The sequence below is a fragment of the Acanthaster planci genome, linkage group LG06 (genome assembly GCF_054643075.1).
Source record: "Acanthaster planci isolate LZ-2023a linkage group LG06, COTS_SCS, whole genome shotgun sequence".
NCBI classification, from domain to species: Eukaryota; Metazoa; Echinodermata; class Asteroidea; order Valvatida; family Acanthasteridae; genus Acanthaster; species Acanthaster planci.
In genome coordinates, this window is record NC_141782.1 from 16,288,131 (window position 1) to 16,309,638 (window position 21,508).

At 39.7% G+C, this 21,508-nt stretch overlaps 1 protein-coding gene across 33 annotated transcripts in view; it reads left to right on the plus strand.

Moving 5' to 3' along the window:
* The window catches only part of LOC110983049 (FH1/FH2 domain-containing protein 3-like), a 108,150-nt gene extending 86,752 nt beyond the window's left edge, over positions 1 to 21,398 (plus strand). For 31 of the 33 annotated variants that reach the window (XM_087137997.1, XM_087137984.1, XM_087137987.1 and 28 more), the window contains 9 exons: positions 24 to 143; positions 1,062 to 1,223; positions 2,157 to 2,272; positions 2,591 to 2,665; positions 3,401 to 3,593; positions 5,498 to 5,621; positions 9,107 to 9,190; positions 12,372 to 12,518; positions 15,265 to 21,398. In XM_087137997.1, the coding sequence (XP_086994123.1) occupies positions 24 to 143; positions 1,062 to 1,223; positions 2,157 to 2,272; positions 2,591 to 2,665; positions 3,401 to 3,593; positions 5,498 to 5,621; positions 9,107 to 9,190; positions 12,372 to 12,518; positions 15,265 to 15,356 (1,113 nt within the window). In that variant the 3' untranslated portion in view covers positions 15,357 to 21,398. Of the gene's footprint in view, positions 1 to 23; positions 144 to 1,061; positions 1,224 to 2,156; positions 2,273 to 2,590; positions 2,666 to 3,400; positions 3,594 to 5,497; positions 5,622 to 6,939; positions 6,988 to 9,106; positions 9,191 to 12,371; positions 12,519 to 15,264 lie in introns of all 33 variants that reach the window. The other 2 variants (XM_087137986.1, XM_087137995.1) reach the window with 2 other exon arrangements.
* Positions 21,399 to 21,508: the final 110 nt, after the last annotated feature.

Here is a 21,508-nt window from a genome sequence, read left to right on the forward strand (position 1 = left end):
ATTTCGAATCCACTTGTGTGCAGGAAGTCGCTGAGCCACTGGCCGAGCTCAAGAAGGGCATTGAAGACCTCAAGAACAACAAAACATTCCGCCACATCTTGTCGATGCTGCTTGCCGTAGGGAACTTCCTGAATGGTGCTGAGGTAGGAACAACACCACAAGATGAACTACAGATAGATCAACACAACTAAAAGCGACCACGACTGACAGTGTCAGAGAAAGTTCATGAAAAAAGTTTGATTTTGATTCTGGCCAACTTCAGTTCAGTGCACAATGACATTCAAAATGTGACTTGATCCCACAAAATGAGGCCTTAAGCTTTGGTTTTTATTACTAATTTTGGTTGAGTGTTCATGAAAAGACCAACCAGAGCTGTTCATTTGGATGTTTCCCTCTGTTTGACATTGCGATGAAAATCAGACATTGAAGTGATAGACATTGTTGGATCTTATTAGCTATACACTGGGCAAGGTTCTCTTAACGGGTTTTAACTTCAAAGTGGCCTTGATGACTTGTGACTTGTTTTGTTGGGTTGGACTACAGCTTGAATAGGGGATAAGGAGATTACAGTCCTATCAGCAAACACATAGTCATTTGTGGCCCAGCCATCTGTTGTCAAAGAATGCATTTCAACAGTATTGGTCCCATTGTGACAGTAGGCTTCTAATGGTATTTATTGAAACCTCAGCCATTAAAAAAAATTTTTTAATACAATTGTGACCCACAAGTCACCAGAACCACTTTTAGAGTTTAGGCCTTTTACAAGAATCTTGAGAACATACATTAACAGAAACCCTTAACATTTTTCATCCACGTAATGTGCCATTTTCATCAGGAAGCCAATTTGAGTGATGTGTCAAATCAAAGGGGGCAGCTGCTCTTTTCTTAAATCAAACTTAAACAAAATGACTAAAAATTTGGACTCATGTTGTGGGAATCGGTCACAGTTTTGAAGAGCAATCACACCTGGAAGTTTTACAATTATAGTGGACCGCCTTATTAAGTCAATCAAATGTCTCAGGTTTAACGTTGTTATGTTTTCCACCTGCTTGACCACACAGATACAAGGTTTCCACATAGACTACCTTGCCAAGGTACCCGACATCAAGGACACAGTCCACAAGCAGTCCCTGCTCTACCACTTGTGCAGTATGGTCATCGAGCAGTTCCCTGACAGCACCGATCTCTTCTCGGAGCTGGCCTCCATCAGCAGATGTGCAAAGGTAATGATAAAGACCTGCCCGATCAGAGGGACTCTCACTCCAAGCACGGCCTGCATTTCACATTTTTACAAAGATGGAATCAGCCTGTGCATTGTGCCTACATGTAATACGTGAGCTGCTTTGCAAAAATGAGCCAAAAGGCCATTTTTTTCCTGGAATTCTTTTCTGTGTGTGCATTTAGAAGGAGCAAGTCAAGCTTGTTACTTTGACATACTACTCTTTTTAGACATTTGCGATGCAAATGGGCACTGTGTGGGTTAAAAATAATGAAAGATGCCCTTGATTTGCATATTGTCAGATTATTTTTAAGTTTTTTAATTCAAATTTGAATCGGTTGACTTGATCAGTCATTTTTACAGAGCGGGTCTCGTATTGTTACTCAGCTGTAACGTAACCAACAGTTCCGTTGTTGAAAGATTTTCTGTACACATTTTGAACCACAAATGGGCCTCAGTGGAAGCATGTCTGCATCAAGTTTGCTCGTGGATTGTGTGGTACTCAAGCGGTTTTTATGTTGAGGCTGATATTACTGCCTTTCGAATAATATCTCAGTTTCTCTTATGAATATGCAAACATTCATGGCATTATAACCAAATGGCAATATGAAGATTGAAAATAAAGCATTGTAATAGTCAAGTACCTTACAAGTACTTTAAGTGTTAACATTGACTGAAATGAAAGGAATATGTTATTTCTATTGAATAGTTGAATATTCCCTTTTATAATCCATTGATTTTTCCCTCTGAATATTCATATTTTAAAAATTCAGTTTGGTAATCTATTCACTAACTGAATATTCGAATAATTGGCACAGCCCCAATTTCTTACAAAGCAGTTGTGAAGTACTTAACTGCGACACTGAAATAAAGGTAGATACATTTCCATGATTGTAGTCCAACAGTTTCTGTTGCCATGTCCCTTTCATTCTCTCAGGTTGACTTTGAGGTGCTGGACACCAACCTTCAGAAGATGGACGAGCAGTGCAAAGCATCATGGGAGCATCTACGCACCATCAACAAGCACGACAGCCATTCATCCTTAAAAAACAAGTAAGACGAGGAAAGATTTAGAAGGGCCACGTTGGAAACACTGTTTATAAGAAGAAAATGGACGAAATGTGACTTCAGTCAAAGTGTGTTGGTTTGCGCAGTTGGCTGCTACCTTCTGCTTAGATCGACTCGGAGAAATGTTTGTTGCAGTACCTCTCATTTCTTTGCATGTTCACATCAAGAGGTTTTTCATTTGATCTGATGGATTTCTATAAGTGTATCTTGTCTTAGAAATTGGCAACCTCGATATTGTTGGCAAATTTGACAGAATGCCCTTTTCGTCAGTCCTCATAAAGCATTATGTTGTTTTTATTTCAGGTTACAAGATTTTCTAATAGACTGTTCTCAGAGAATCATAGTCCTAAAAATTGTCCATAGAAGAGTCCTCAACAGGTAAGTCACAATACGGCCATTTCATAATAGTGCGCCACCAAGAGTTTGCAACATGTTGGCCAATCACAATGTGCGAAATTTGTTGACCCAATGCGTGTTTGGAAAGGTTCAACAAATTTTGCGTGTTATGATTAGCCAACGTGTTGGCAAACTCTTGGCGGTGCACTATTGTGAATCGTTCGTATTGTATTGAACTTTTTCCATTTGATCATTGTTTTTTACAGTGACAATCCACAGCCTCTAAATGGAAACTTAAGGCTTCCAGAGCTATGGCTATGGCTATGGCGAAAAACCTATCAAATGATCAGTTTCTTCCCTGATTAACATCACAGCAACAGTGCCTTTCAGTTGTCTGTAAATGTTTGGACGTGCTTTTAACATTTAAAAGTGCACTCTTCAATACATTTAACCCTGCAGGGATGCCACAAAGGAGGATTATAAAGTTGCACCAAAAGTGTCTCTGAAAAAAATGAAGACTTGCTCGAACCCTGTAATACCAGTTATGGTAGAGCCGCTGTGTGTAATGCCAGAAGTCTGAGGTTTAAATCTTCAGCAGCATAGCTGGGGTTCTTAGTGTAGGGGGGTTACGGGGGGGAGCTGGATGTTAAGTGGGGGGAGACACAAGTCAAATTTCCAGACTGGGGGGAGGGGAATGCTGGTGCCCTCTTTTATACCCCTAAGACTTGGCTCTGCAGCTGCAAATCTCGCCTCACAGTCATTTTACCCCCCTTGCAGATTTAATGAGCTACTTCTCTACCTGGGCATGACCGCCTCGGCCGCCCGGGAGCTGAAGATCACCGAGTTCTGCAAGATTATCAGCGAGTTTGCCTTGGAGTATCGGACCACACGGGAGCGGGTGCTGGAACAGGAGCGTAAGAAGGCCAACCACCGCAAGCGGGCCATGACGCGGGGGAAGATGATCACCGAGGTAGGATCACAGTTGCTGTCTTTTTTTTTTCTGTGGAAGTCGGTATCTGATATTTCCACAGCGCTTTGTCGTGCTGTGTCTTGAGTTACCTGTTTCTCATCATGCAGTTTTCAATCCAGGCCCTCAACATTAACGGTTGTCCGATTGCCTGGGACAAGTAATCTTTTCTTTCAGGCAATAAAAAGTAAGGACAAAATTGGCCGATGGACAGGTACGTTTTTCTTGAAATAAAAGTGTCAGTTTGTCGTGGCCAAGAAGACCAGTCAGCAAATTTACCTTCAATTTGTTGTTTTCCTCTTCACAAAAGTTTATAAAAAGTGATAAAAGGTAAACAGCTATCTGGTGCACCGGTGCAATGATTTTTTGCATCATTACGTACATGTACAAACTTGCGTGTACTAAGCACAATGTACATTCAGCGAGGCACCTTTCCACACAAGGGAAAATGCGTACACAAATAAACTGGAAAATGTCCTTGTGTCTGGTACCAAACCTCATTGGTTATTGCAGTGGAGCTTTGATGACCTGAAGCTTGAAGACTGTTTTACATGTGGTTGTGACTTCAATGTGAGTGAAATTTTCGTGGTACTTTGTGTACTTTTCCATGTCTGACACCAGGCAAAATCACCGAGTGGTTAAGAAATAGCTGTTGCCGGAACTTGTATGAGTGATGCATCAGACTCCTGTGCACGTTGGGGTGATGTATATGCATGTCATATTGTGGCATAGCAATTTCATCAGTGGTTATTGGTTGGAGGAAGGAACTTACTGTCCCCGCGCAGCAATGAGCAACTAAACTAGGGTTTTGGCTTGTAAAATATTGCCTCTGGCAAGCATATTTTCAGTGTTACTTGCCCATTGGACAAGTAGTTACAAAAATTAATGTTGAAGCCGGTTTCAATCGGATGGGGCCTTTCTTCAAACTCACCGACACTGAACACAGCCTTCATAAGAATGCTGCACAATATAAACCAGTTGGAACCCTGAACATTTTGCGCCCACGTAATGTCATCAGGATTCCACAGGATTCCAGACTTAGTGATGCATCCAAACAAAGAGCTCACTGTGCCCTTTTTGCCAAAACAAAGTTATTGAAAACACAGCTTTAAGACCTATTTTGTGGGATCTGGTCACAATTCTGAATAATAATCACTAAGAATCACTGAGGTAAAAAAAAAGGTCATTTTCCCTCCATTTTTTGGTTTTATCTATTGACGTTGGTATCTGATATTTCCGAAGCACTTTGTCATGCTGTTTCTAGAGTTGTAAATTTCACATGATACGGTGTAATGTACAATCTAATAGGGCCCTTTTTTCAAACTCACCAGCATGGAACACGCTTTCCATGCAGTTTTGTATTAGCTTGAATCTATAAGTGTGTCTGCATTGTCTACCTGTAATTAATTAATTTCTGGTGGTGAAACTTCTTAGAAATGGCAGGAGCATTCTTTGCAGCTCCTTTATATTTGTGGATTGAGGACGCAAATCTTTTTATTCTAAGAGATGTATGGTTGGGATGGTTTTGTATGTTCTTCTTATTTAATTTTGTTACGAAACCTCCCTTCGTCACAATCTATTGAGGGGTTTGGGGGAGGATTTTGAAGCAAGTTAGTGCCCAGTCACTATTTTTTTATGCATGAGGCTTGATTCCCATTGATTTCCTGGCCAGTGTAGGCTTTTGAAGGATTCTGTAGGATTCAGAAGGTTTGTAACATAAAACTGAACGAAAAAGTTAAATGTTGATGAACAAAACTTTGAGTCCAGACCACGCTTTGAATTTGTAACTGGCATGATGGAAGAATCTGAATATTGCCATTGGACTTCTTGAGTTTACAGTATGTTTCTGATCTATGGAAATAGGGATTTAAAGGTCATTCAATCTTGTCTGTCGTGACTTTGCACAGAATCTGACCCTGAGCCAAGACAAGGAGGAGGATGCGAAGCTGAAGGCCCTCCTCAAGAATCACGTTGGCACCACCCCCGGTGATGAAACTCTAAAGGCTCGCACGCGGAATCGGCCTTGTCTGGGTAAGTCTCTCTGTAAACCACACGTCAGGTTCGTAGGAAAGTCGCACTTTGGTTTCATAGGGTTACCTCCTGGCTAAGTTTGTAGAGCCAGATGGCCTTTTCAATCTTGTGACTTGTGTGAACATTCTATTTGTGGGACGTCTTCAGAGAACTTGACTTGTTGCAGGCGAGAACAGTGTAGAGAAGTACAAACATTGCAGAGTAAATGAAACAATATGACATCCTCAACCAAATAGCATTTATATGAGATTAAAAGTCTTGGTAGCAGGTTCTCTCTCTGAGAGATGACAGTGTCATGTCAGAAAAATTCAAATTGTCTTTAAGTTGGGCAGAAATGTTTCATTGAACAGAGTCTCTTGTCTTGTGGCAGAAGAAATGTTACTCCTGCTTTATCAACATGAACAAGGATAACATTTTTCCTTTTATTGGAATTTAGACACTTTTTTGTGCCATGCTTGTCTGTAAACTGTCCTTGTACATGTAGACATGACATTGTAGACAAAAAGTGTAGGGACTCACTTTAACATCCTTGATAAACATAGGAAGAATTGTTGAGGAAACTGACGCCACATATTATATTATACTCTAGACATATACATGTACCTGTCAATGTGTACTACTGTCTGATCACCAATATGAACTGTTTCCGTAGGTCCTCACTTGGCAGAAGAATGGAAAGGATTATGTATTACTTAAGATTTTTTTCATCCGCTAATTTCTGCTCTAATTTCTTCTCTTGAGTTTTCCGAGGATTTTAGTAACAGTAAAAATTCACTGCAACATATTCATCATATGCAGTTTTCTGGATTTGTGGAATTTTGAGGGATTTAGAAAAACATTCACCAGCCAATGAAGCTGCTATAAAGACTGAGCAACATTCTGACTCACTGCTTATGTTTGGGTGTCTTTTCAGTATTCACAAGAAATTTGATGGCAGAAGACTGCATAATTTACATGAATATGAGACAGAATAAAAAGGAACAGTTTAATATATTTCCCCTTGGGAAGAAGCTTGCTGTAACATGTCTTTGGCATGACACAAAACCCATATATGTGAATTTTATGTAGGATCCCTTCTGACAGGAGATGGGGGAACTTGATGTTTTTCTCCAGGAGACTCGGTTGGCACATTTCACAGAATAAAATATGACCGACTCCTAAAGAGATGCTTTTGGCAGGATTTGTTGAAAGCGTCTTGAGGTGCAGAAATTCATCAGAAACTTCAAGTAAAAAGGCAAAATCCTGTCAGGGATTGTCCTGCATTTTTTTCCAAGTTTCACATTTTAGCATTTTGCTTCAATTTCTGTATAATTAACAGCCTCTGATATTTATGGCATCTGCAGTGTACTCGTGTCTCCATTTTGGGGTAAACATTTTTATTCTAATTTCTGCACGTACATGTACTCTCATCATGAGTATAATGCAGTGCTATATTTTTACCATTTTGACATACTTTTCATTGCTGCAAAATATTATTAAAATTTCTGCAAATATGCTCTGTCTGGGGCAAGTTTCTCACTGTTTCCATGGCAACAGGTCTATCACTATCCCACACTGCAATTAAGGATCAATCTCAGTTTATCAAGCTTGGACGATGTCATTATGCCGTTGTCTGCTTCCTCAAGGACCTGATTTGTTCCCACTTCGAGTAGCTGAAACAGTCCTCGTGTGGACATCTTACCTAGTACCAGTATCCTGTGGGTTGATGCACTCCACGTGTATGTTTCACACGCTGGTGGTTCAGAATACTCATGACAGATTTTAATCTGAATGTTTACTGTGGTGGTTGTTTGGGTGCAAAAACAGCATCGGGGATCTGATGTCTTTCTCAGCTGTTTGTATTGTTACAGCAAACTACTTGCACTTACATTGCTTCACAGCATTCCGCAATCACTCTTTAAGTGAGCTAGATTACAGTACCGAGGGAGAGAGTTTTGTGCCTTGGCAGGGGATTCCGAACCAGAAGTTACTGGGGGGGGCAACAATATTGAAACTTTGCAAAGTAACTGTTTATGGCCTTTTTAAGGATTAAGGCTACATCGGGGGCTTTGAAAGGAAGTGAAATAGCCCCCCCCCAAACAACTTGCATTATTTTTTTCTATTTTTCCTCCTTTTTTGGGGTAGATTCAACCTTGTGACCTGGTACCATAACTGAATAAAATGTTGCTAGGCTTTGTTTTACCAACTCATCATTCAAAAGTATGAATTTGAGGCTAATTTTTTTAAATGCTTCTATTTTCTAGGTTTTTTTTAATCTCACATTTCATTCCAATTTGACAAAATGCAGTCTTTTTTTTTACATATTGTTTTATGTTGCTTATTTTGAGGTTTGTTTTAGATCTATTTTCAGAGTCATGCCAATATCTCAAGCTTAACAATGAACCTACATGTACTGTCATTTTTCATGAGAAGGTGTGCCTGTCCACATCACCAAATCTCAGGTTTCAATAACACTGACATTCTACCTATTTTGTAATGCCAGGCTACCTCCTTTTCCATTGGATTGCCTTCTTAGGAAGCCATTCTTCATAATGCCAAATTCCCTTGCTTGAGAAACGTGCACTTCGACCCGACATGAATTTGGCTGGATTAAGGACAAGAACAAGAAAAACCAAATGAACTGAAGTACTTTGTAGCCTGCAGTCCCATGCATTATGCCCAAGGTCTCCGGAACACTGGAGGCTCTTTTCTTTGCTTGCTGCATCAGGAAGATTTGATTGTCTTTCCCCTAGGGCTCATGCCATCTTTTCCCTCATTTTGTTTGAGAGTTTTAGAGCCTTGGAAAAGGTTTTACATCAAGTGAAAGATTTCAGAGTGAAAGGGATAGAAATAACATGAAGCAGGACACTGTACACGTTTACTCTGCTAACATAAAATTTAAAATGGAGAGGTGTTTTGTTTCAGAGAAAAGTTACGATTCATTCCTCGTGTTCATTTTGCTTTAATTTGAATCATTGCTCAGGACAGTTCAAGCCTACTTCGGTTACATTACATCAGCTTTCTGTTGACATTTCTTTCTTCATCTTTTCATTGTCAGGTTCCGACTACGTGCTGTGTTAGCCACTTTGAAATCTGGAATTTTTTTGATGCTGAACTCGATGGCGAAAGCCCTTATGAAATGAAATTTCTAGTTTCTCCCCTTTCTTTTGTCTTTGTTTTGTACGGTAGTTGCCATCATTTGCTTGCACCTGCTGTCATTCAGTCTAGCCTTTGATGACCCTGCAGATCCAGTTGATTGCACTGTGATTTTACCCTGGAATTTTGAGTCTTCCTTCAGAGAATCTGTACACAAAAATGAGATTATGTCTGGCGTCTGCGAGCAGAATGAAATCTCACCTTCAGAGCCATAATTTGTCCAATTTTACATGCAAATTGCACACACACACACAAAATTCAGCCGTGTTCGTATTTGATGTTAATTTAATGAATTGATAAATCTGGCAGATTGTATTTTTAATGTGAAGAGCCTGTGTTCCTCTCGATAGCTCGGCAGGGCGGAGTGGATTTAGAGAATGAGGTAGACAGTGATAATCCTGGTGCTGATTCACCTTACGACGACATAGATACAGGTATCGGATTTGCCTGAGACTTTTTTGAGACTGTTGTGGAGGCATGCCGCTTGCAGTGGGTACTGGGCGATTTTTCTGTGCCCTGCCTGTTATAAAACCATAAGCTGTGCATGAGGAGTTGAGGAGATGGATAAGTAGCTTAGACAAAATCTGTCTGCTCGTGGTTTGTTCATTTTTTATGAGATTTCTACAAATTCAATTTTAAAAAATCAGAACCTTACTTGTACACATTCAAAGCAGGACACCAGGAGAAATTCTGGTTGAGCAAAAAAAAGAAATAGAAATATTATCATTTTGGTTTCTTTCTTTAAATTAAGAAAACTGAAACCTTGTTTTCACTTTCCACAAGTGGAAAGTGCAAGTGATTTTTAAAGGCCTTGAAGGTGCCACTGTACTAGTTCTTTTCACATTGGGGCAACATTGAGAGAATGCATTGATCCTCACTGAATGTACATGTAGTTTTGAGAGCGTACAGGAGTTTCACAAGGCGTGAGTCAGTGAAGAGTCTTCCCCTACATGTACTTCAAGCAAGGGTATTGCTGGACATGCATGTGTTCAGTTCACTTTAAGTGAAGTTGCTAATTGGTGCACTGTGTGCCAAGCATGGAGAAGTTTAACCAAGTATGCTATGTCCTCTTTAATTACTAAGGTTGTTTAGAGTTTTGGGCTCCGTTTGATCACCTACTAATTTGAAACTTGTCTGTATATCCGCACAAATGGTGGACAGAATACATTGTGAATTTCTAAACAGCACGAGAAGTTGTTTCACCCCTGTTCTTCCAACTGAGCTAGAGGAGAGGAGAGGGCCGGTGTACCAATACAATCTGGTGTGTTTTCAGTCCCCATAGGACATGTCATGCATGTTCACGTATGTTGTCCCTGCAACAGCTTTAACAGTGTGCATGTTTGACAAGCTGAACTCCTTCGTGTCTCTGGGTTTGACATTCCCAGTTCTGAATTAGAAACGAAGTAGTACTCAGAAGCTTAACAGTTCTAAACTGGACAATACAGGGTGGGCTGTCACTAGTCTGACAACTACTGTCTGGACTTGGGATACAGGCAACAGAACAAACTTCGAGGTTGGTCACTGTGACTCGCCTGCTCACCTGTCCCGAGGACAGGCAGTAAACAGATCTGTGCAGGTAGTTTTTGCTTGTTCAAAATTTACAAGGCCCCCATTTCTTGGCAAATGGGTCCTCACATTTCTTTGCAAAATACTGGATGCAGTTGAAATATGGCCTACGATTGCATCAAGATTACGTGTCAAGTTTCAAAGATCTTTCTTGGAGAGGTTAAGGCAGTTTTTTAACCTTGGTCTGGGAAGAGACAGGCAGATATTGCAATCCTAGATGAAACCCCTGACCTCGATGATTTTCTTCTCCCAAATTAAAGTAAAAAGGTTGCTGGAACCACTTTTTTGTTTCACAGCTTCAGAATACACGTTCTTAGCATTTTATCAGTTTTGACGTGGTATGCTGAGCCCGGTGGAGTTGGCACAGCTGCAAATGGGGACACAGCTGGAAAATGACTGGGGAATTTTCATTGATTTTGACATCTTTTGACTTTTGCAATGCAACTGATACGCACTTTGTCCTGTAAAAGTTTTAAACTGAAACGTCATCCACAAAATATTTTTGTTTCTCGAAATTCTAACTTTAAAGACCTGTTTCTCATCTTTACATGTCCAACAGTCAGATTTCTAAATTTAAGAGCTTCTCTTTGGAAAATCCAATGGTAAAAAGTGGCATTTTGAAATGACAAGATAGATATGTATTTTGCTGATACTGTAATAACTCAAAATTGACTTCTCACCCAAAGGTACATGAGTTTTAACAAATCACGTGACGTCTTACGTCTTAACATTCTCACACCCTACTTGACCAGAATGAACCCACATTTGGAAAATTTAGGTCCCTTGCTGTAGGTGCGCATAGAAGCACTGGCCAGTTTTGCCATTTTAGAGTGGTTATAGCACTCAGTAATTCCCCTGAGGCGCACTAAAGAGGATGGCTCGTGATGAAGTGCGCAAACTAATATGACACTTGACAAGAGCAATTTCCTAATCTTAAGACACTGGAGAAACAGGGCCCAGCATTTACTTGCCCTGCCATAACTGCCGGCAAAACACAGGAACAGATTCCTCAGCCAGGGCTTAGTGTCTACCCAGAAACGGCCATGCCATCAGAGAGAGTCTGCTGATGGAAGTTGTCATGAACGTTGTTTAGCGTCGAAAGCAAAAATCTGATTGATCTCAAATTTGGCAGATTTACAGAGCATAGACGTCTTTGCAAACATGGGTATCGTGATGGAGGAATGCTGGGCAGAGTACTTTCCCTTTCCTGAAAACAATTCTTAAAAAAAGGAGAGACCCCCGGGATAAAAGGGGATGAAAATCATTAATTTGCTGACAAATAGCAAAAACCTAATCCCCACCAGTCTTTCATGGCTTATCATTTTGCCACTGATGGGTTCTTGGGCCTCAGTATTTACAAATGCATCTACATGTAATTAAAAAGAAACAAATTGCCCATTGATAAAAGACAGTCTGCTGGCTTGAAATACTCTTCAGGAGTTGAATGCATTATTTGTTATGCTTTTTGTCCACAGTTATGTACATATGTACCTGTTTTGTTCAAATTAACAATGATGTAGTCGAGACCATCAGAAGACCAGACAAAAGACCAGGCTCAAGTCACAGAGTGACTGGTGACAAAGGGATGCTTTTCTGGAGGTCTGGTGTTGGCCGTGTGATGGTCTATTGTGACGTCTTGACCACAACACTGCAAATGGAAATTGAGGAAGAGAAAACAATAAAAAGAATGCCATTTTTGTTTTACATGCAAGCCTGCTGATTATTTGTAATGAATTCAATTACTTTTGTTTTGGAGGCACGGGAGCTGTAATTGTAGTGTTGAAAGCTGTAGGCCTGCTCCAACAAAAGCCTTTTTTCATTTAAGAAACTCTCCTGAGATTTGCAGAAATATTCATGCATTTCTGTCGAATTCAACACCTCATACTGATTTCTTTTATAAGCATAAGTCCAGCCAACCTACCAGATAGCTGATGTCTTATCATCCTCAACTTGAGATCTAAATCTATTTAATCTAACTGTGGTTTGCCCTCGTGCTTCGGAAAGCTTTATCAAGATAACAAGTCTCACTGCTTCGTACCTTGTCCACAGCCATGACTGCCAGCACGTCCAACATGGAAGACGTCGGCGATGAACAGACAGACGAAATGCTACAGATCCTGGTCAACACGGCCAAGAACACCAAGACACGCAACACGCCAAGGGAGAGGAAGCGCGGAAGGACAAATCGCAAATCACGTGAGTAGCACTGCACCAGTTTGCTCAGTCTTCTGTATTGAGCTGTATGAAATCACTGGAGTGCACACTCACCATGCTTAGTGAAGCCTGCTGGCATGCATGCATCCAAGTTTGTGCACAAACCTACCGGTATGTGAAAACATTGAATTTGGACAGCTGTTGGCATAGCTGCCTCTGTGCTGTAATGCGCAATCAGAAGTGAGTGTTTTGTTTTGCTCAGTGTAAGCAACTCAAACATGTTCACTTGGCCCTGCAGGTGAATGTACTTGTAGCTGAAGCTTTTTAATGTACCATAGTAATGATAAAAAGTACTTTATGTTAATAGACCGTATTCATGGGAAAGCAATAATTGATCGTGTTCACTGAATTTATCATATTAAGCCTTGTAATCTGGTAAATGGGGTGGTGCCAGACTATTTTGGGTTCCAAACTTCACTGTAAGTTCTTTTTAATGTGGCTTAAACATTTAGGTATGATGTATCACAAATTCAAATTATTCAAAATTACTTTGTCATAACCTTATAATTTGTTGCTGTTATTTTCACTCTTAATGTTCCAAATATGAAAACTTAACCCTACTTTCAATTCAAGGTGGCCGACACATGAATACAGTCTATTGCCTGTATTGTACTTGATCCATCTCATTTCAATATGTTCCATAAATACACACTTCAATTCAAAATGTCTGTACCCAGGATGCATCACAGTTTCTCTTTGCAGGGAGTGACAAGTTAGCACTATTGTAATCTAACGTACATGTAGGTCTACGGTCCCAGATGCTAAGAGCCATGAACTCATTTCATCTAGTACCAATTCAGCTCATGGTTCATTTAAGATTGCATTGTAGCCATGGGTTCAATTGTAGCAAAATTTACATCAAATCAAATAATGATTATTATAAAAGTCAATTATAAAACTGCACAATTTTACAAAACATTTAAGGTGGTTTAAAGTATGAAAATGTTCAGCAAAATGCATTAAGCTTCTACAACATTCAAATACACCATTTAACCTCACTAACTTACGGGTTATTCAACAAACATTAAATTACAGAAAAAAATCCTCATACAATGAAAGCCCCATGGAAACTTTAAAACATCAAAGCCAGCAACCAATTGTAAAAATAATAAAAACTCCTTACAAATCATTGAAAAGCTTGATAAAATATGGGTTTGCATTATTTGTATATCTATCCGTTCTGCATTTGATTGAAGAGAGACAATTCAAATTTCTGAGAGAACGTTGCACTTTGTGTTTAACTTTCTGAGGTAGCCATTCAGAGAACACATGGGATGTGTACATGTTCATTGCAAATTGAAGGCAGAGTATTTCCCATCATTGTTGAAGGTTGGTCAAATAAACCTGTTGAAGGGCATGATCACAACACAAACAATCAGAACCTAAGATAGTTCCAAGAGCTCTTTTCTGCACTCTCCCCAACATAGTTTCAGAAACAGTTACTCCAGCATTCCAAAGAGGCACGGCATACTCTAAAAAGGGAAGGACGTGCCCCGTGTATATTGTAAACAAATCGTCGACTGACAACTTAGACTTGTTCCTTTTGTACACAAAAAGTCCACACATTGTACTTTGACATGGGAATGGAGTCCCTTTTGTACTCAGATACTTGAATTCCAAGAAGATGGCAAGAGAAGTGACTGTGTGGCCAGTGACTGAGTGTCCTATGAAGCAGATTTCTCTCGGAGGGAGACGAGTTGATTTAAGCTATCCCTTGCCATTTCTCAGTTTGTTTGTCCTGTCTCATGTTTGAATATTATGCATTATGCACGGTGTCTAAGCCCCCCCTGTAGCAACAAACCTGAAGAATTCAAATACAGGATAAAGAATGGCCATTGTATTGTTGCAGCCATTGGATTGAACCCAAGTGGATTTGTATCCGTTTTTCTCACCCTCAGCTGCAAAGAACCCTATTTTTTCTCAGTTGCTTGTAAGACTTACAAAAACAGGAACGAAACCTGACGTCTAACAATATTGTGAAGGAGACTTTTTCTTGCCATTGTTATATGTGGCAATACTGCTGATGCATTTCTTACAAATCTGTTCCAAGACTTGCCTTTTAAGTATGATATTTGACATTATTTAGTGTCAGTTTAACTTGGAAAAGTAGTTTTCATAACGCAAATTGATATACCTTTATTAGAGAGGAAAACTTTATTTTGGAAAAAAAGTTATCAATGCCTTCCAATGGCCTTTTTTATGAATCCTGCTGTGTGAAGGGCCAATGCAGGTATATTCAAATTGTTCCTTTCCATTATCAGAATCAGTAGCCTCTCTGGTAATACTGTCTACATCATATACATGTAGGTCTCTCAGATGATGTCACTTCCTACAGATTGCCATGAGCATCGGCATTTTTTAACGTCAATTTTTATAACGTGCATCGGCTGCGCCATAATATGAACAGATCAGCACACGAGCAAGTGTAGAATATTTTGCACAGTGCATGCACCTGTTGGTATTGTCCACACAGTTGCAGCTTTCCTAAAAAGATGGTGCCCAATGAGAGTGATCTATTAGTGTAGATGTGGTAGATTAATCGGATATTGATTCATGCACGTGGTTAGTAAGTGGCACTTTCGTGTGTTGCATTGTTTGGGGTTGTTGGGAAGGTAGTTTGCTAATTTTCCATTCATTTCTCTGAAACCCAGCGTGTGAGTGGTTTTTCACATCTTTCACCAAGTGAAGTCAATGCAGCTGTTACTTTTACGCTTGTTTGTCGATACAGTGCGGCGGACACTTAAAGGCGGGACAGGTCTTACGGAGGCCGAGAGCCGAGCCCTTGGTCTGCACCCATCCTCCAAGACTGTTGATGTTTGACAGAGTAGCAGAGACCCCTATCATCAGTGTCATTACCCTGCCTGAACAAAAGAAAGCAACCCAAAAAAAACCCTAAAAGACCCTGTCAATTTGAGACGACAGTATGTTGGGGGAACCAGCAACATTGACCGTCACTTCCATTAGTGCTGCAAAGCCCGGGCTCAAGAAGGTAGAAGTGGTCACTGCAGCGTCTGGTATCCGGACAGTGCGTTGGGACTATTGCCCCTCACCAGACTTTCCCTGCAGTGGCAGATGTCTATTCATGCGACAGACACAGTTTGAAGGAGAGACACAGACAACGGGTAGTGCCTTATCGTAAGCAACCGTATATGCAAAAACCAAATTTCAAGTGCAAAACAAAAAATCTGTGAGTGCCATTAGTGCAAGTTTCATATGCTTTCTATAATACAATTTTCATTCACTGCACAAGTACAAGTGTGTTATATTTTTTGTGGAAACATACGTGTCTACATGAAGCATTCAGTGTACCAGTGTCTTTTTAACATGTTTTCTGTTCACACTCCCCTATGAAAGACTTTTTGGCCTAGTCAGGCATAACTGCATTTTTACACCTGCTTTTAATATACATGAAATTTTAAAGTAATACTATGGTAGGACCGATCCCAAAGCTACAGTCATTTGCAAAAGTTTGAGACCACCTGGAGTGCTATTGTATTCTTGTCACTGGGCCTGCATTACACTGTCTCATTGAATACTTAACGTATTTGACAATGGTGCATAGCATCGCTGTAGTGTTATATACCCATTCGAATGAAATGTTTTGCAAAGGCAGGTCTTGTATGACATTTTGTTTGTAAGGCAGCATGGGTAAAAAAGCCAGTCTAAGTCATCAGAAATAAAGGAGGGCACACTAAATATTAGTCTGAAATTACGGAATGTAGTCAAATAACTGTTTAACCTCTTTTAAAAGGTTACACATTGAAAATAAGCATAAGTTGCCATGAATGATTGGTTGAAGTTTGGTTTTTCTTCAGGTGAATGCATTTGGTATGGATGGTCCTAAACTCTTGCAAATGACTGTATTAGTTACAGTAATGTTTATGTGAAATCTCTACTTTTGCTAGTAGTTCACATTTCGATGACATAGTTTTAGGTATTAAGGTATCGATTCATACAGAAGTTTTTAATCATTTACTTAAAAGATGACAAACAGACACAAAACACTAAGCAAATGAGTCTTGTAAGTCTCAAAGACATGACTCTTAAAATTAATTGCTAAAACTTCCCGCTAGATGTAGAGTGCCATAATTTCTGCAGGCTTGTCAGTTCAATAAAACCGTCTCACATTCGTACATATTAAATCCATCTTCCAGGGATTCCCGATACTTCAGACCAGATCTAATAATCAGGTAGTTAGAAGTAATTGGAGATAACATATAACTTAGAACCTGTCCCCACTTTTACTAATTATGGAAGACATTGAGAAAAACTTGTGACATGTGAAAGATATATATTCTTGGGTGCCTCTTGGCTGAGTTTGCCAACACAGCCATATTTAGAGGAAAGTAGGTTTCTGAAGCAAATGTGTACATGTGTACATGTGTCTAACTCTAGGTCGCAAAAAGCAGCCAAATTTAACTTAAATATGAACTTTAAAACTTAACATAAAATATAATTGTCATTTTACTGTTATTGTATATAAGATTTGAGTTTTACTGTGCCTTTTTTCAAATTGTAAAGGACAATCACATTTATCCCTCCTCTTCCAAATGAGTTTTAATGATTTTAGAAGAAAATAGCTTTGCTGTTTTTTCTTTTGTTTTTACTTTACAGCCCAAGTTTTTTAATGTTTCACTTTGTCCAAAGTGTTCTGCTATACAAATTGTTGTATTTCTGGAAAACAAGTAGCAGACACTAACATGTAGTATTGATTTACCCAGGATTCAATCGTCACAATAAGTATATCTTGCGCCACGGATGTATCATCTTTACCTAGTCTGGAAGGATGATCAACAGAGAGTATTTTCTTGTGTCAGCGATTCAGTGCGAGATGTTTACAACTTGAGGGCCTTTCAGTCCTTAGCACAAAGAGACAAAATGGGAAGAAATACCCCTGACAGAAAAATATGATAGAGTTACATCGGGGCTTTGAAAGGGGGGCTATTCAGAAATGCCTCATTGTACCGCATGTGTTTAATGACGTCAATGATTCCACTACTTCGTTTAAGGGATGGTTTCTACATTACAGGGACTGTCAAGGGTTGGGCATTATATGCATTGTCTGGGGGGTCTGTGCTGTGTGGGTGGGGTGGGTAAATCGATAATCGCACTAAGCCCCCTTGGGTATTGTGAGTTTTTCTAAGTGCATTGTGCTGCCGCAGAGTGCGCGCAGACAGCCGCTGTGTTTGCCGGCCAGCACAAGAGAGTTTACTTCCCCGTTGGCCAGAATCGATACAGCCAGACGGGTAGTTCAAGGTGGACCTGTTAAAGGGGCAGGGCTGACCAATATTTTGGTGTTCTGCATAACCACTCAACTGTTCAGTGCATTACTTACTGCATAACAGTGCTGCTGCTGTCATGTATCTCTTTTGTGGATGCACTGAAGAGGGTGCTGTCATGTCTCAAATCAACGGAATTTGTGTACTTCTTCTTACTTACCAGTGTCGGACCTATTTCATTAACTTACGACTGTTTCAAATGTGTTGGCTTTTATCCTGCCAGAAAAGTAGACTCTCTAACTTGTCAATGCATGTGTTGACAAATCTGTGCTTAAATTGTCCTTGGTAACTCTAGCAAGGGTTAGACGAGAAGTAAGGAAGTCACTGACCTTCTTTTAAAGTCAAACTGGAGATGGAAACTCTCATTCAGTGTCTACAAACCACCGTAGTTTAATGCGAATCCTCATGGGGAAAAAGTTTTTTGTTTCACCGTAACCTGAATTGTGTTTAACAATTTGACCCGTAGTGCAAATGTGTGGTTGGAAGCTAACAATATTTCCCCAGTTAACCATGTTATTTGTGCACTGTCATGGCTTTATTGTGGGCATGAACTAGCTTTTTGTAATATTTGAGAATGGTATTTTTTGTAGAAGATTTTTATATAATCACAAGTAAACAGTATTGATTGTGTGACTTTGTGTTTAGAAGGAGATTGAAGTGCCTGTCCGTTGTAAATTATTCTGGCTGTTATTCCGTTACGTGTATATGTTGGAAAAGAGAATGATGAGATACAAAAGTTGAACGATTTGTACTGGCCTTATAAAAAAAATTAAATTTAATAACTTCTATCGCATTATTTTTGTCCCGAATGTCACATATCACTATAGTCCATATTACATGTAGTGTGATTATTACTGCAGACTGTCTAGTCTAATTTTCCAACTTCTCCCGTTTTTAAAGTCGATTCCCAAGTTTAAACTAATATCAGATATTGTAGTACAGACCTTTTTTTCTAATTTAAGCAACTCTTTATGTGAGGCTTTACGTCAGATATCAAACCCCAGATACCAGTGATGCTGCCAATATTTTGACACAACTTCAAACACAGGTGCGCAAGCAGTGCATATTCGCAAAATTATGTCAGACTGGAATCCGATTCCTTTCAGAATCCATCACTTTGTCTCTCACCGTATCTCTCTTCTTTTCACAACATCCCTATTTTCCACCTTTCTCGGAAGCCTGAATGAATCGACCTTACGGTATTATTCTCAAGGCTTATCTCTTAAATCATCTTTTCCTTTCTCTTGAATTTTTTCTTGATGTTGAGAATCGGAACAACTGCTTGAGTTTATACATCACTGCGACATAAACTTAGTTTACACTTGCCGCAGCGCTAGAAAGATTTCAAGACCACTTGAGAAATATTTAAGACGATAGTGATTTATCCGATGAATTGGGTCAGTGATACGAGGAGGGGGTCGTATTCCGCTTTCTGACCTTCATGGTCGCTAATGACAGCTGTTAAGGAGGTCAGGTAGGCCTTATGAGGTACAGCTATCCCTTGATTCAGACCTTGCTACATTGTATTTGGAAAAACTCATCAAAGATTGCTTCATTTTCAAATGGTTGGGCCGTGTGCCCCACATTGTCACGATTCTCCGCCCTTTCAGTCGAGAGAAAATCAAATTCTACGTCTAGCATTGTTGTATGTACCCAGGCTGTTTCTACCCGTGAGTCGTATAGTAATTATTCCGATTACATTTTCCCTTTGAGTTCTTGGATGAGTTTTGCGCAAATCGAGCAGAATCCTGCCAGGGTCCCAGTCCTTGTCACGTTACCAGCACCGCTTCTAGTCTTGAGCCGAATGGCCTTGACTTACTTTCCGAATTGGAAAAAAAAAATTAGTAAAATCTGGCAGTAGTCGGTGGTGTATATTCCAACCTTCAGAATCTTGCGAATCGTACTTGGCAAGATGATAACGCATTTGGTTCTCAGCCGAAATGAGAATTCGTGTTTGTTGCGTGCCAACGACGTGCACTGCCCGAGGTAGCAATCTTGAATGTGTCCTAATTCACCGTCCATGCATCGTGAAATTACGCGTAATAGTGTGATGTATTCTTGTGGCCCGGACGAGTGGAAAGCTTGGTGTAAAGAAGTCAATCGTCCAGTGTCGTATTCGGATTACACGAGTAACGCCCAAAATCGCGTGCAGCGTGCATGTCACCTTAAAGTCTGACTCGTGGAAATCAAAGCCAAACGATGTGCATATTAGGAAGTAATAACCACGCCAAGAAGTGGTATACAGGGAAAACGGTTCAATTGTTGGTGTGGTGTAATTTACTGTTAGCATTTTTATCGAAATCGAATGAATGGTCACAGTTTTAAATGTGGATAATTGTAGAAGTATATTTTGATACCATCAGCCTATTCACCAATAAATGCTTTCATTTTTCTGTTATCGGTATGCCGGCTGGCAATTCAATGTGAGATTTGTGACAATGCAAAGTGTTATGTGCCCCTGTCTCTTTTACAGAAATGAAATGTATGCGGGCAAGTTTGTTCCCTTTTTTTGTAATATTTTGATTTTATATTTTGATTTGTGTATGCAAAGTAGTGTGCAATTTCTGATGCTTTGCCTGCATTGAATGCTTTGGGTCATAGCTTTGAACAAATCGCTCAAAACCTTCACAATTTGGTCTATACTAAATCTGCACTATTCTTGTAATCTCAGTACCGAAGAGTGCTTTCGCCTGTTCTGAAAAGAAGTCAAACGTAAAGCATGTTGTGTAAACTATTCAGCCAGGGACTGTCTGGTAGATGTCACTATGCTCGTATCATTGATGTTCAAGGAGATTGGTTGTTGACTTACGCAAACGAAAGGCTGTACAACTTGATTTGCTTGTGATTTTTAGATAATAAGCAGTGTGTGATCCTAAAGGTAATATTGCACTTGCCATGTACTATGGTGTACAAAAATAGTTTTTATTAATATTAAGAAGAGTATAACAACGCACGAAAAGGGGGTTTTAGCAGAACAGAATCCCGCTTTTAGGACATTGAGTTAATAACAAAAACTGGTAAAATACAATAGGTTCGACTTACTATAGCTACGGCTTTGGACACGTACACATGCATTTTTTGTTTATATATATATTCTGAATTTAGTACGTGTCGTGTAAATCCGTATGTCTGTTATCTGTTGAGGAGAGACATAATTTATTTGATTTATGTAAACATAACGTACTACTAGGCTTTTTTCCTGTTCCATAAGTCTGCCGTTTTTATAAGGAGTGTCGTATGTTAGTTCAGTTCAATTTGTATGCCCCAAGTGCATCGTTGTGGATTGGTCGAATTTTGCATTGACTTCTTATGAGGTTGCTCGTCACGTATTAATGCACTTGTGACATGATACCAGGTTTTTTTTTAAAAACGGCAGAACTATGGAACGTTTCGATTGAGCTTCCTCCGTAAGAACTGTTTGTACTTTATTCCAGAGAAAGGTAGTGCTAACAAGGCGTGTTTTGCAATAGATGCTTGGTGGTATGGTGTAATGATTTTTTTCTTTCATGGTCGGTGTGTAGCATTTACTTTGCAGACGGTTTATTTGTTGGAATAAAACGACACCAATTGTTACGTATCATAATTTCTCAATGTCGTCAAACGTTCAAAATGATTCGTTACGTGGCTGTACTGCGCCTGGGAGACTGAAAGGATTCTTAAGAAAATACCAACAGCGCCTTGAAAACACGTGAC